Here is a 14,108-nt window from a genome sequence, read left to right on the forward strand (position 1 = left end):
GAGTGACTAAACAACAGCAAACAGCCAGTTACGAATGTTGTCATAGATGCAGGAGAACAGCAAAGGGACTCAGCCATACAAGGATTCCCTTCTCCCTCAGGGATTCTCAGATGGCTCAGTGGTCACAAACCCGCCTGCCAATGCAGGAGATGAGGATTCGATCTCTAGGTTGAGAAGATCCCCTGGAATAGGAAATGACAACCCACTCCAGTATTCTTGCCTGGCAAATCCCATGGATAGAGGAGCCTGGTGGGCTACAGTCCGTGGGATCGCACAGTTGGACATGAATGAGTACTCACGCACTTCTCCCCCAAACTGCCCTCCCATCCAGGCTGGCAGGCGGACCACCAGGGAAGTCCCAAGCCTGACCTTTTTTCAAAAAATTAAGAGATAAGAAAAGAAACTGAGGCAGCAGCTTGCCAAAACTGCCAGCAAATCAAGCCAAGTTACAAAGGCCATTAAGAGAACATGATGTGCTTATCTTCTAGTCTGAGGTTTCTGCTAAGTGCCAGTGGAAACAAATAGTGCGGGCAAAACTACAAAACTCGATGAAAAATGGTTTATTTACACTATTTGAGATCATACCAGTGGGTAAGCAATAGGCAGATATCATATCTAAGATGGTTTAGAGCTAAAGCCTCAATGTATTCCCTTCTAGTCAGACTCAAATCTTTCCAATTATAATTTTAGTCCTTGTCTTTTATAAAAATTGTCCTGGTTCTTATCCCATTTTTTAAAAACTGGGTAAAGTCCGCATAACATGAAATTTACCATTTTACCCACTTTTAAATGTACAGTTCAGTGGTTTTTAAATACATGTATAATATGCAACCATTACCACCATCTACTCCATAGTTCTTTCATCTTGTAAAACTGAAACTCTATACTTATTAATCAATAACTCTCCATTTCCCCCCTCCCTCCAGCCCTGACAAAAATCATCTGACTTTCTGTCTTTATGATTTTGACTACTAAGTACCCCAGATAAGTGGGCTCAAATAGTAATTGTCTTTTTGTGATTGGCTTATTTCACTTAGAATAATGCCCTTGAAGTTCATCTATGTTGTACTTAGAGCCAGAATTTCCTTCCTTTTCAAGGTTCAATAATATTCTATTGGATGGATTTAACACACTCTGTTCATTCATTCATCCATTGATGGACACTTATTGTTTCTTCCACATTTCAGCCACTGTGAGTAGCGCTGTTATGAATATAGGTGCAAAAATATCGCTTCAAGATACTGCTCTTGTGGGGAGTATAATTTGGGGGAAGTATATTTCCGGAAGCAGAATTGCTGGGTCATATGAAGGTCAGGAAGCAACAGTTAGAACTGGACATGGAACAACAGACTGGTTCCAAATAGGAAAAGAAGTACGTCAAGGCTGTATATTGTCACCCTGCTTATTTAACTTATATGCAGAGTACATCATGAGAAATGCTGGGCTGGAAGAAGCACAAGCTGGAATCAAGATTGCCAAGAGAAAAATCAATAACCTCAGATATGCAGATGATACCACCCTTATGGCAGAAAGTGAAGAGGAACTCAAAAGCCTCTTGATGAAAGTGAAAGAGAGGAGTGAAAAAGTTGGCTTAAAGCTCAACATACAGAAAACTAAGATCATGGCATCTGGTCCCATCACTTCATGGGAAATAGATGGGGAAACAGTGGAAACAGTGTCAGACTTCATTTTTGGGGGCTCCAAAATCACTGTAGATGGTGACCGCAGCCATGAAATTAAAAGACACTTACTTCTTGGAAGAAAAGTTATGACCAACCTAGATAGCATATTGAAAAGCAGAGACATTACTTGGCCAAGAAAGGTCCGTCTAGTCAAAGCTATGGTTTTTCCAGTGGTCAGATATGGATGTGAGAGTTGGACTGTGAAGAAGGCTGAGTGCCAAAGAATTGATGCTTTTGAACTGTTGTGTTGGAGAAGACTCTTGAGAGTCCCTTGGACTGCAAGGAGATTCATCCAGTCCATTCTAAAGGAGATCAGCCCTGGGTATTCTTTGGAAGGAATGATGCTAAAGCTGAAACTCCAGTACTTTGGCCATCTCATGTGAAGAGTTGACTCATTGGAAAAGATTCTGATGCTGGGAGGGATTAGGGGCAGGAGGAGAAGGGGACCACAGAGGATGAGATGGCTGGATGGCATCACTGACTCGATGGATGTGAGTTTGAGTGAACTCCGGGAACTGGTGATAGACAGGGAGGCCTGGCGTGCTGCGCTTCATGGGGTCGCGAGGAGTTGGACATGACTGAGCGACTGAACTGAACTGATGGAAATTCTATTTTTAATTTTTTGAGGAATCAGCATTCTACTTTCCACAGTGGCTGTACATTTCACACTCCCACTAACAGTGCACACAGGTTCCATTTTCTCCACATCCTCATCAAATATTTGTTATTTTCTGTCTTTTTAAAAACAGTAGCCATCCTAATGAGTATGGGGTGGTATCTCACTGTAGTTTTGATTTGCATTCCCCAAATGATTAGTGATGTTGAGCATCTTATGTGCTCACTGGCCATTTGTATACTATCCTTGGAAAAATGTGTATTCAAATTCTTTCTGCACTTTTTGAGTCAGGTTGTTTGCTTTCTGTTGTGTTTTAGGAGTTCTCTATGTATTTTGGATATTAATTCCTTATCATACATAATTTGCAAATATTTTCTCCTATTCTATGACTTGTCTTTTTTCTCTGTTGATAGTGTCTCTTGATACACAAGAGATTTTAATTTTCATGAATTTATTGCCCAAGTCTGTGTCAGTAAACCTTAAATATTTAGTATGATAACATTAATAGTACAAACCTACTGCTTTTTCCTTCCTGGTGTTCTCTGTACATTCAGTTCTTTGTTAGCCATTTAGTTAAAGGGGGATGTGGATCTGGAAGGAACTAACATAAACTATTCAATTTTCCTAATCTCTAGCAACCTTGGATAGATAAGCAATGCTGCTGCTGCTGCTGCTAAGTTGCTTCAGTCGTGTCCGACTCTGTGCAACCCCATAGATGGCAGCCCACCAGGCTCCCCCATCCCTGGGATTCTCCAGGCAAGAACACTGGAGTGGGTTGCCAGTTCCTTCTCCAATGCATGAAAGTGAAAAGTGAAAGTGAAGTCGCTCAGTCGTGTCCGACTCTTTGCGACCTCATGGACTGCAGCCCACCAGGCTCCTCCGTCCATGGGGTTTTCCAGGCAAGAGTACTGGAGTGGGGTGCCATCTCCTTCTCTGAGATGAGCAATAAAGAGAGGTTAAAAGCAATACCTAAAATTAAATTTCTGAAATGTTTTTTCTCTATCTGTACACTTGAATCTTATGATAAAATATAAGCAGAGGTTAACTGTGTGGTTTTGAAGTCATTAATAACAGCAGCAATACTGAGTAAGTATAGTAGAAGGGTTATTATACTAGACTTCGGAATTAAATAGAAATGGGTTCAGAAAGTAGCTCTGATGCTGACCAGCTGTGTGAGCGTAGATGAGTAATTTAAACTTGGTAACTCTTAGTTTCCTCAGTCAAAAAAAGAATATCTTGTAGTAATACTACAAGGAACGAATGAAATAAAATAATTATGTAAAGCATCAATCTCATTGTTGCCCTTGTCATTTTTTCCCATAGGGCAGAGACTTATTTACCACAGCATTTCCTGGTACCTAGGTTGTCTGCTCACAGTTTTAACAAACTGAACAATATTTTAAATGTATTTAATCATCACCAGATTTCACTGAGAAGTAGTAGTATATGAGATTATCTGGCTGCATCAAAGTACCCTCTGTTTTGTATGCTGAAGGTTAAGCAGTATCACCGACTCGTTGCTATATTCTCTGTTGAAGAGAATGAGGAAGTGAACAATGCTCCTCAAAAATCTTCTCATGAGCCAAGAAACTGTGTTATGTTGCCTTTCTTAGCTAAAATGATTCATCTGGTCAAGGTTAAAGAAATAATTCCCTAACAGAAGCAAGAGTGAGGCCCCATAGTCACTGGTAGGAACTATAATGCAAATTAATTGCAAGTCCTTAAGAACTCTGTAATGCCAGACTGCTTGGAGAAGGCTTTTCACTGAAAGTGATAAAGTGATGTAGCCCAAGGACACTGAGTCAGTCTAAGCAGGTGAAGACAGAAGGGATGCTGAACACTGAACCCCAGGAGAGAGGCTTGGAAAACAGAGCTATGTCTTGTCCCATCCCTGAAGGTTAATCAGACAAGTTTGGAGGTTGAGAAGGTTCATAATCTGCTGCAAGAAAAATACACGAGTCTCCCTGGTTTTCGAGTTTACTTGGGTTAGGGGATTGGCTCAACCATGGGAAGAGAGTCAAAGGCTGACCAGAGAAGAAACACAGGCTTGTCTTAGCCATTGTCCCTTAGAACCTCTGTTCTAAAATGAACTTGAGTCCCTGACCCAAATTTGCCTGTGGCCAGAGACTGTTTGTTACCTGAGAATTTTTTTTTTTTAAGTTAATACATCAGATCAGATCAGATCAGATCAGTTGCTCAGTCGTGTCCAACTCTTTGCAACCCCATGAATCGCAGCACACCAGGCCTCCCTGTCCATCACCAACTCCCAGAGTTCACTGAGACTCATGTCCATCGAGTCAATGATGCCATCCAGCCATCTCATCCTCTGTCGTCCCCTTCTCCTCCTGCCCCCAATCCCTCCCAGCGTCAGAGTCTTTTCCAATGAGTCAACGCTTCCCATGAGGTAGCCAAGTACTGGAGTTTCAGCTTTAGTATCATTCCTTCCAAAGAAATCCCAGGGCTGATCTCCTTCAGAATTGACTGGTTGGATCGCCCTGCAGTCCAAGGGAGTTTCAAGAGTCTTCTCCAACACCACAGTTGAAAAGCATCAATTCTTCGGTGCTCAGCCCTCTTCACAGTCCAACTCTCACATCCATACATGACCACAGGAAAAACCACAGCCTTGACTAGATGAACCTTTGTTGGCAAAGTAATGTCTCTGCTTTTGAATATGCTATCTAGGTTGGTCATAACTTTCCTGCCAAGGAGTAAGCATCTTTTAATTTCATGGCTGCAATCACCATCTGCAGTGATTTTGGAGCCCAGAAAAATAAAGTCTGACACTGTTTCTACTGTTTCCCCATCTATTTCCCATGAAGTGATGGGACTGGATGCCATGATCTTCGTTTTCTGAATGTTGAGCTTTAAGCCAACTTTTTCACTCTCCACTTTCACTTTCATCAAGAGGCTTTTGAGTTCCTCTTCACTTTCTGCCATAAGGGTGGTATCATCTGCATATCTGAGGTGATTGATATTTCTCCCAGCAATCTTGATTCCAGCTTGTGCTTCTTCCAGCCCAGCGTTTCTCATGATGTACTCTGCATATAAGTTAAATAAACAGGGTGACAATATACAGCCTTGACAAACTCCTTTTCCTATTTGGAACCAGTGTGTTGTCCATGTCCAGTTCTAACTGTTGCTTCCTGACCTGCATACAAATCTCTCAAGAGGCAGATCAGGTGGTCTGTTATTCCCATCTCTTTCAGAATTTTCCATAGTTTAGTGTGATCCACACAGTCAAAGGCTTTGGCATAGTCAATAAAGCAGAAATAGATGTTTTTCTGGAACTCTCTTGCTTTTTCCATGATCCAGCAACCAGGAGCTGACTGTGGCTCAGACCATGAACTCCTTATTGCCAAATTCAGGCTTAAATTGAAGAAAGTAGGGAAAACTACTAGACCATTCAGGTATGACCTAAATCAAATCCCTTATGATTATACAGTAGAAGTGAGAAATAGATTTAAGGGCCTAGATCTGATAGATAGAGTGCCTGATGAACTATGGAATGAGGTTCGTGACATTGTACAGGAGACAGGGATCAAGACCATCCCCATGGAAAAGAAATGCAAAAAAGCAAAATGGCTGTCTGGGGAGGCCTTACAAATAGCTGTGAAAAGAAGAGAAGCAAAAAGCAAAGGAGAAAAGGACAGATATAAACATCTGAATGCAGAGTTCCAAAGAATAGCAAGAAGAGATAAGAAAGCCTTCCTCAGTGATCAATGCAAAGAAATAGAGGAAAACAACAGAATGGGAAAGACTAGGGATCTCTTCAAGAAAATCAGAGATACCAAAGGAACATTTCATGCAAAGATGGGCTCGATAAAGGACAGAAATGGTATGGGCCTAACAGAAGCAGAAGATATTAAGAAGAGATGGCAAGAATACACAGAAGAACTGTACAAAAAAGATCTTCATGACCCAGATAATCACAATGGTGTGATCACTGACCTAGAGCCAGACATCCTGGAATGTGAAGTCAAGTGGGCCTTAGAAAGCATCACTACGAACAAAGCTAGTGGAGATGATGGAATCCCAGTTGAGCTATTCTAAATCCTGAAAGATGCTGCTGTGAAATGCTGCACTCAATATGCCAGCAAATTTGGAACACTCAGCAGTGGCCACAGGACTGGAAAAGGTCAGTTTTCATTCCAATCCCAAAGAAAGGCAATGCCAAAGAATGCTCAAACTACCGCACAATTACACTCATCTCACACGCTAGTAAAGTAATGCTCAAAATTCTCCAAGCCAGGTTTCAGCAGTATGTGAACCATGAACTTCCTGATGTTCAAATTAATACATAGAAACTAATTAAGTAGAGTTGGAGACCAGCAGGGGGAGCACTCACACCCTGTGACCATTGCAGAGCCCAACAGGAAGAACAAAGACTCCCTGCGGGCAAAGGTCTAAGCTAATGAAAAGCCATAGATTCTGTTTACCATGGCCAACTCTCCCTCCCCAACTTTATTTTTCCCTCTATAAAAACTTCTTCCCCTGCTGTAGGAGGACTTGCATGTGACTTGCCATGCTTGCACACACCAAACTGCAATTCTCTGCTGATCTCAAGTAAACCCATCTCTGCTGGAGAAATAACTGGCATGCTATTGATTTTGGTCAACGATATAAATCAGGCTATGTGGTCAGAGGCTAAGAGGAGGTAACAGGAAAGAGAAAGTAGTCTTGAAAAGTGGAATTACCAACCTATAAGGTATCATCTCCATGAGCATCAGGCTGTTTTCTGTGGCCATGTTTACCTTGTTTGAAAATGCAGCGAAGCCAAGAACCTGTAGGAGTTTAAAAAGAAAAGGCATGTGATCATCTAAATATTATGTAAAGCAGAGGTGCCCATAGTCTCTGGCAGGACAGGGCAATATATGGCAGTGACTATGCATGAAGGCTGGAGAAAGGCAGGGCCAGTTCAATGGAGCAACAAATGCAAAAGTCCTTCCTGACTTTTGGTTCCCTGAGCTCTTTTTAGCAACATAACCAGAATGAAAAGCAACTGCACGTTTGACATATTATTAGTAACGGGAACAAATGGATGGCCTGGACTTCTCTTTCCTCACCAACTTTAAACATCTGGACCAAGTATAAACATGCTTTCAGGTATTAGCTGTACCAAGGCTTCAATTTTAAAAGTTCTAAAATATAGGTACACTGTCTTAATATAAGTAAGTCCTTTGGGGGATTGTTGACATGTATTGATAATCATTAATAACTGTCTATAAGGTAGCAGCATTTGATAGCACATACAAAAAAAAATTGCTTTAGCAAAGCCATTACTTGCTTGCTTTTTCCTTTCTGTTCATTTCCTTCTGAAATGCCAAGTGTCCCTTCCTTTTCATCTAGAATGAAAACAGATCACCTAGAAGCTGTTACACCTTATAAAGATCTCACACCAGAGCAAATTAAAGCAGAGACAAAAGATGTCAATGCCCCACTTTTAAAATAATAATTATATAGTTGCTTTACCTTGTTCCCCCTGCTAGTACATAAATCTTTTCCCAGCATCTACTCTAAGAGTTCAGCCAGATACTGAGCAGGATAGCAGTTGGTATTACTTGTGATGCTCTGATCAGATGATGACCCCTAGGAAGTCTACAGGTCAGAATGGAAGAAAGATCTGAACCAACAGAGAAGCTCTGTGATCTTTATATATCTAAGGGATAAGAAGCGTGGCAAGTGGCCAAGAAACTCTTTTATTCCCAGGGTAAAGGTTACTCTTGCTCATAAAGGAAAACAGAGAAAATATGAAAAGTTTAAAAAACAGAAATAAATCACCCAAAGACAACTACCAGTGATGCTGTTTTTGGTGTTTGCTATACAGCTTAAATATACACATATACAAATGCACACACATACATTAATTATGAATATACAGTATATACAATTTCTCATATCTGTGGAACTCTTGAGTTGTCAGGTTTTGTTATTTTTTTTAGCCTGGATCTCAAATATTGCCTTGAAATTTTCCCTTAATATTTGAGACTACCATCTGAAGGACAGATTGCTGGGTATGTACAGTTTCCTCCAGCACATCTGAGCAGTTTCTGAGGGGGTGCTGTGAGCTTTTCACCACCTACACCACAGCAGCTCTCATCCTCTGTCCTGTACTTCCCTCATTTCCAGGGGAAACATGGAGGTCTTGTCTTTTTCCAATTTTAAATCCCTGCTATATAGCAGAAAATGCTCCCTGTCACTTGACTTGACACGTGTGTAAGTAATGTTGTTGTTTAGTCGCTAAGTTGTGTCCAACTCTTTTGCGACCCCATGGACTGTAGCCCGCCAGGCTCCTCTGTCCATGGGCTTTCCCATGTAAGAACACTGGAATGGGCTGCCATTCCCTTCTCCAGGAGATCTTCCCCACCCAGGGATTGAACCCACGTGTCCTGCACTGGCAGGCAGATCCTTTACCACTGAGCCATCAGGGAAGCATAGTCATGTATTTCAGGCTTCAATAACCTTCAAGTACAAGTCAGGTCACAACAAAGTTTGATGCCTAAATTGCAGTAATTCAAAGTGTCCACCAACTTTTATGGCTGGAGCTCAGTTTATTCCCCCACTTCACTTCATGGTGCATCCTAATTATTTATAGCATTCCCCAAAGAAACATCTTAACTGTGGCTCACAAACCAATCCTCTACCCACTTACTTCTCTCCTTTCCTAATAACCCTGGTTAATGTTAACATTAAAGCCTTTGAGGTTGCTTAAAGGGACATCACTATGATCCCTGCTGCTGATGTCTCTTAAAAGAGGGTTGATTTGGGAAAATGTGGATAGACCTTAAGGGCATTATGATAGAGAGAGACAAATACTGCATGGAATCACTTATATGTGCAATCTAAAAAAAAAGAAAAAGAAAACAGTTGCACTCATACCAACAAAGAGAAGAAAAATGGTTGCCAGCGACTGGGGGGTGAGGGCATTAAGAAAGTTGAAGAAACAGTGCAAACTTTCAGCTATAGGATGAATAAGATCTAAGGATCTGACAGAAAACATGGTGACTACTGTTGATAACATCGTATTACATACTTAAAATTTGCTAAGAGAGAATATTCTCACCGGGCGGGGTGGGGGGGGGGTGGAGAAAAGGATCAATACATGAGGTATAGATGTGTTAATTCACTAGATGGAAGAGATCCTTTCACAGTGTATACGTACATCAAATCATCATGATGTACACGTCAAACATCTTACAATTTTATACCTGAATAAAGCTGGAGAGAAAGAAGGACCTAGAAACAGAGACAGAGAGAGTGCACTGATGCCTGTGTCACAGATGCCATCTGCTGGTCACTCCAAAGCCTCAGCTTCCCAAGACGCAGGAGCTGGTCTGGGTTCCATGAGAAGGAGAGGTTGCCCCTGACTCTACTCCGCAAACTCCACATGCACATTGTCCCTGGGTTCTAGGGCTCCACTATTTGTGTACAGTGTTTTGGAAGGTCTTCTTTCCAAAGACCATTCACCTTTGGCCTTTATTAACTGATAGCTTTTTAACTATTCCAAGGAAGAAAGAATGTACACCTACAAGAAGTAGACAACAGTTATGAGACAGAGCTTGTGTCAGTTTCCAAAGCAATTCCCATACTCTTTCAATCATGGAGAGTGTGGATCTGGATTAGTTAGCATAGAATAGGTTATACTGTGGCAATATACAGACCACGGGATCTTAGTGCCCTAACACATGAAAGTTATTTTTTTGCCCACGAGAAGTCCATTGTGGGTCAGTGTCTCTTCAGGGCAGCTTCTTTGCAAACAGTGCCTTGGAGATCCAGGCTAATTCCACCTGGAGACTCTATCATCTCAATGTATAGCCCCTACAATTACTACAGCAGGGGAAGAAAGAACACTGGGGATTTGTGCCTGTTTTCATATGCTTTGGCCCCAAAGTCACATGGTCCTGCCTAACTACGAGGGCAGCTGGAAAATATAGGGGAGCACATGGAGAATTCTAAATATCTCTGTCACAGAACACTTCTTAAAGGGAAAATAATTCTCATGGATGCCCAAAGATTCGGCGATCCTTGTTAAGAAATGCTGACTTTACAAACCTGAGTTTTATTTATGAAAATGGCTTTACTATTGTGAAAATGTTAAATATAACTGCACAAGATAAATTTTAAAAAGAAAATTTTTCTTTTTTCAGCCACGCCACATGGCTTGTGGGATCTTAGTTCCCTGGACCAGGGATTGAACCCCCATCATCCATAGTGAGAGCAAGGAGTCCTAATCAGCAGACTGCCAGGGAAATCCCCGAGATTTCTTAAAAGAAATAAGAAATGTTATCATTTAGACAACATTTAAAAAAATATTCTCAAAAAGAAAAAAGAGCCATATTTATCCAGTGGTGCAACGGATAATGCGTCTGACTACGGACGGATCAGAAGATTCCAGGTTTGACTCCTGGCTAGCTCATAGTGCACATTTTGGGCTCCCCTGGTGGCTCAGGCAGTAAAGAATCTGCCTGCAATGCGGGAGACCTGGGTTTGATGCCTGTGTCGGGAAGATCCCCTAGAGAAGGGAATAGCAACCCACTCCAGTGTTCTTGTATGAGAAATCGCATGGACAGAGAAGCCTGGCGGGCTACAGTCCATGGGGCTGCAAAAGAATTGGACATGACTGAGTGACTAACACAACCAACCTGAGCTAAAAAAACAAAAGATGTCCAAAAAACCTAGTACATATGCATAAGCACACACCTCCACGAGGAACGCTTCCTCCCTGAATCCAGCTCTGCCGCTTGGTGACACGGATTCACTGAACATCTCATCTCCCTCAATTTCTTTACTGTAGCAGAATGAGAGTGAAAGGAGGCTGAATAAGAGTGTGGTTGCTGCTATATTAAAATAGAAGTGAAACCTCTACCTAGAAGAACACAGAAACTCACCTGAGCATAGGTCTGTTACATATTTGTTTGAAAGAAGAAGATGTGAATAACTGAAAGTACAGAAATATCAATTGTAGGTGACTTTGGATAGTGCAGCTATAGGCATTTCTTTTCCTCCATTTTTTTCTTCTTTATTTAAGAAAAAAACTGCTAGGATTCCCTGATAGTCCATCCAGTGGTTAGGACTCTATGCTTCCACTCCTAGGGGCCCACGTTTGACCCCTGGTAGGGGCACTCCAGCACTCTTGCCTGGAAAATCCCATGGGCGGAGGAGCCTGGCAGGCTGCAGTCCTTGCGGTCTAGAAGAGTCAGACACGACTGAGCGACTCCATTTTCACTTTTCACTTTCATGCATTGGAGAAGGAAATGGCAACCCACTCCAGTGTCCTTGCCTGGAGAATCCCAGAGAGAGGGGAGCCTGGTGGGCTGCGGTCTATGGGGTCGCACAGAGTTGGACACAACTGAAGCGACCTAGCAGCAGCAGCAGCAGCCGCATGGGAACTAAGATCCCACAAGCTGTGTAGCAGGGCCCCCCAAAAAATGGATAGAATGAGCCTGTATTACTATCACAAGAGGGAATAAAAACCCTATTTTTCAAATAGTATGAAAAAGATGTAACAGATAAAAATCTTTAAAAAAAAAAAGCATGTTTAAAAAATATAAGCTAGTGTGTAAAATTAAATGTATATATTCAGCTTTGTTACGAATCAGCATATGTTTTAAAAATATTATTTTTATAATTCTCCTATGAATATTTTCCTTCCTAGGTTGCTTGCTTTTTGTTTTATTTTAAATGACCTGAGCCATGAGTTAGGAGTATAAAACACCTACCAAAAAAAAACCCACTTACACCAATGGACAGATCATCTAGACAGAAAATTAATAAGGAAATACAACCCTTAAATGACACATTCAGTTCAGTTCAGTTCAGTCCCTCAGTCGTGTCCGACTCTTTTCGACCCCATGAATCGCAGCACGCCAGGCATCCCTGTCCATCACCAACTCCCGGAGTTCACTCAGACTCACGTCCATCGAGTCAGTGATGCCATCCAGCCATCTCATCCTCTGTCGTCCCCTTCTCCTCCTGCCCCCAATCCCTCCCAGCATCAGAGTCTTTTCCAATGAGTCAACTCTTCACATGAGGTGGCCAAAGTGCTGGAGTTTCAGCTTTAGCATCATTCCTTCCAAAGAAATCCCAGGGCTGATCTTCAGAATGGACTGGTTGGATCTCCTTGCAGTCCAGGGGACTCTCAAGAGTCTTCTCCAACACCACAGTTTAAAAGCATAAATTCTTTGGTGCTCAGCCTTCTTCACAGTCCAACTCTCACATCCATACATGACTACTGGAAAAACCATAGCCTTAGATCAGATAGATTTAATTGATATTTACAGGACATTCCATCTGAAAGCAGCAGTATACATGTTCTTCTCAAGTACACACTGAACATTCTCCAGGATAGACCGCATTTTGGGTCACAAATCAAGGCTTGGTAATTTAAGAAAACTGAAATCATATCAAGCATCTTCTCATCACAACACTATGAGATTAGAAATCAATCACAGGGGAAAAAAACTGTAAAAGAACAGGAACACATGGAGGCTACACAATATGCTACTAAATAGCCAATTAATCGCTGAAGAAAGCAAAGAGGAAATAAAAACACCCCTAGACACAAATGACAATGGAAACACAATGATTCAAAACCTAAGGGATGCAACAAAATCTGACACCTAAAGCAACTAGAGAAAGAAGAACAAACAAATCCCAAAGTTGATAGAAAGGAAGAAGTCATAAAGATTAGAGCAGAAATAAGTGAAACAGAGATGAAGAAAACATCAATGAAACTAAGTTAGTTCTTGAAGAGTTAAACAAAACCTTTAGCCAGACTTATCAAGACAAAAAATGGAAATGGCTCAAATCAATACAATTAGAAATGAAAAAGAGAAGTTACAACTGACACCACAGAAATACAAAGGATCATAAGAGACTACTACAAGCAACTATATGCCAATAAAATGGACAATCTAGAGGAAATGGACAAATTCTTAGAAAAGAACAAACTTCAAAGACTGAACCAGGAAGAAACAGAAAATGTGAACAGACCAATCACAAGTGACGAAATTGAAACTGATTAAAAATCTTCAAGCAGAGCTTCCCTGGTGGTGCAATGGGTAAAAATCCACCTGGCAACGCAGGGGACACGGGCTTGATCCCTGTTCCGGTAAGGTTCCACACGCGTGGGACAGTGAAGCCCATGCACCGCAATGACTGCTCCCAGGTGCCACAGCTAGTGGGCCCGGGTGCTGCAACCACTGGAGGCTGTGGGCCTAGAGCCCGTGCTCTGCAACAAGAGAACTCACCACAATGAAAAGCCCAACACACTGCAAAGAAAGGCTGTCCCTGCTCACTGCAACCAGAGAAAGCCCATGCGAAAGCAATGAAGACCCAGTGCAGCCAAGAAAAAAATCTTTCAACAAACAAAACTTCAGGACCATACAGCTTCATAATCCTATCAAGCATTTAGAGAAGAGTTAACATGTATCCTTTCAAAAAATTGCAGAGGGAGGAACATTGCCAAGCTCATTCTACGAGGCCACCATCACTCTGATATAAAAACCAAACACAGATATCTCACACACAAAAAAATTACAGGGCAATATTACTGACGATTGTGGAAAAAGCAAGAGAATTTCAGAAAAACATCTACTTCTGCTTCATTGACTACACTAAAGCCTTTGATTGTGTGGATCACAACAAACTGTGGAAAAGTCTTCAAGAAATGGGAATACCAGATGACCTTACCTGCCTCCCTTACCTGTATGCAGGTAAAGAAGCAACACTTAGAACCAGATATGGAACAACAGACTGGTTCAAAATTGGGAAAGGAGTACGTCAAGGCTGTATATTGTCACCCTGCTTATTTA

At 41.6% G+C, this 14,108-nt stretch overlaps 1 protein-coding gene across 9 annotated transcripts in view; it reads right to left on the minus strand.

Moving 5' to 3' along the window:
- Positions 1-14,108, minus strand: part of SLC26A8 (solute carrier family 26 member 8) — an 88,938-nt gene that overhangs the window by 30,872 nt on the left and 43,958 nt on the right. For all 9 annotated transcript variants that reach the window (XM_019985716.2, XM_070777416.1, XM_070777419.1 and 6 more), the window contains one exon: positions 6,997-7,079. In XM_019985716.2, the coding sequence (XP_019841275.2) occupies positions 6,997-7,079 (83 nt within the window). The remainder of the gene's footprint in view (positions 1-6,996; positions 7,080-14,108) is intronic.

The sequence above is a fragment of the Bos indicus genome, chromosome 23 (genome assembly GCF_029378745.1).
Source record: "Bos indicus isolate NIAB-ARS_2022 breed Sahiwal x Tharparkar chromosome 23, NIAB-ARS_B.indTharparkar_mat_pri_1.0, whole genome shotgun sequence".
NCBI lineage: Eukaryota > Metazoa > Chordata > Mammalia > Artiodactyla > Bovidae > Bos > Bos indicus.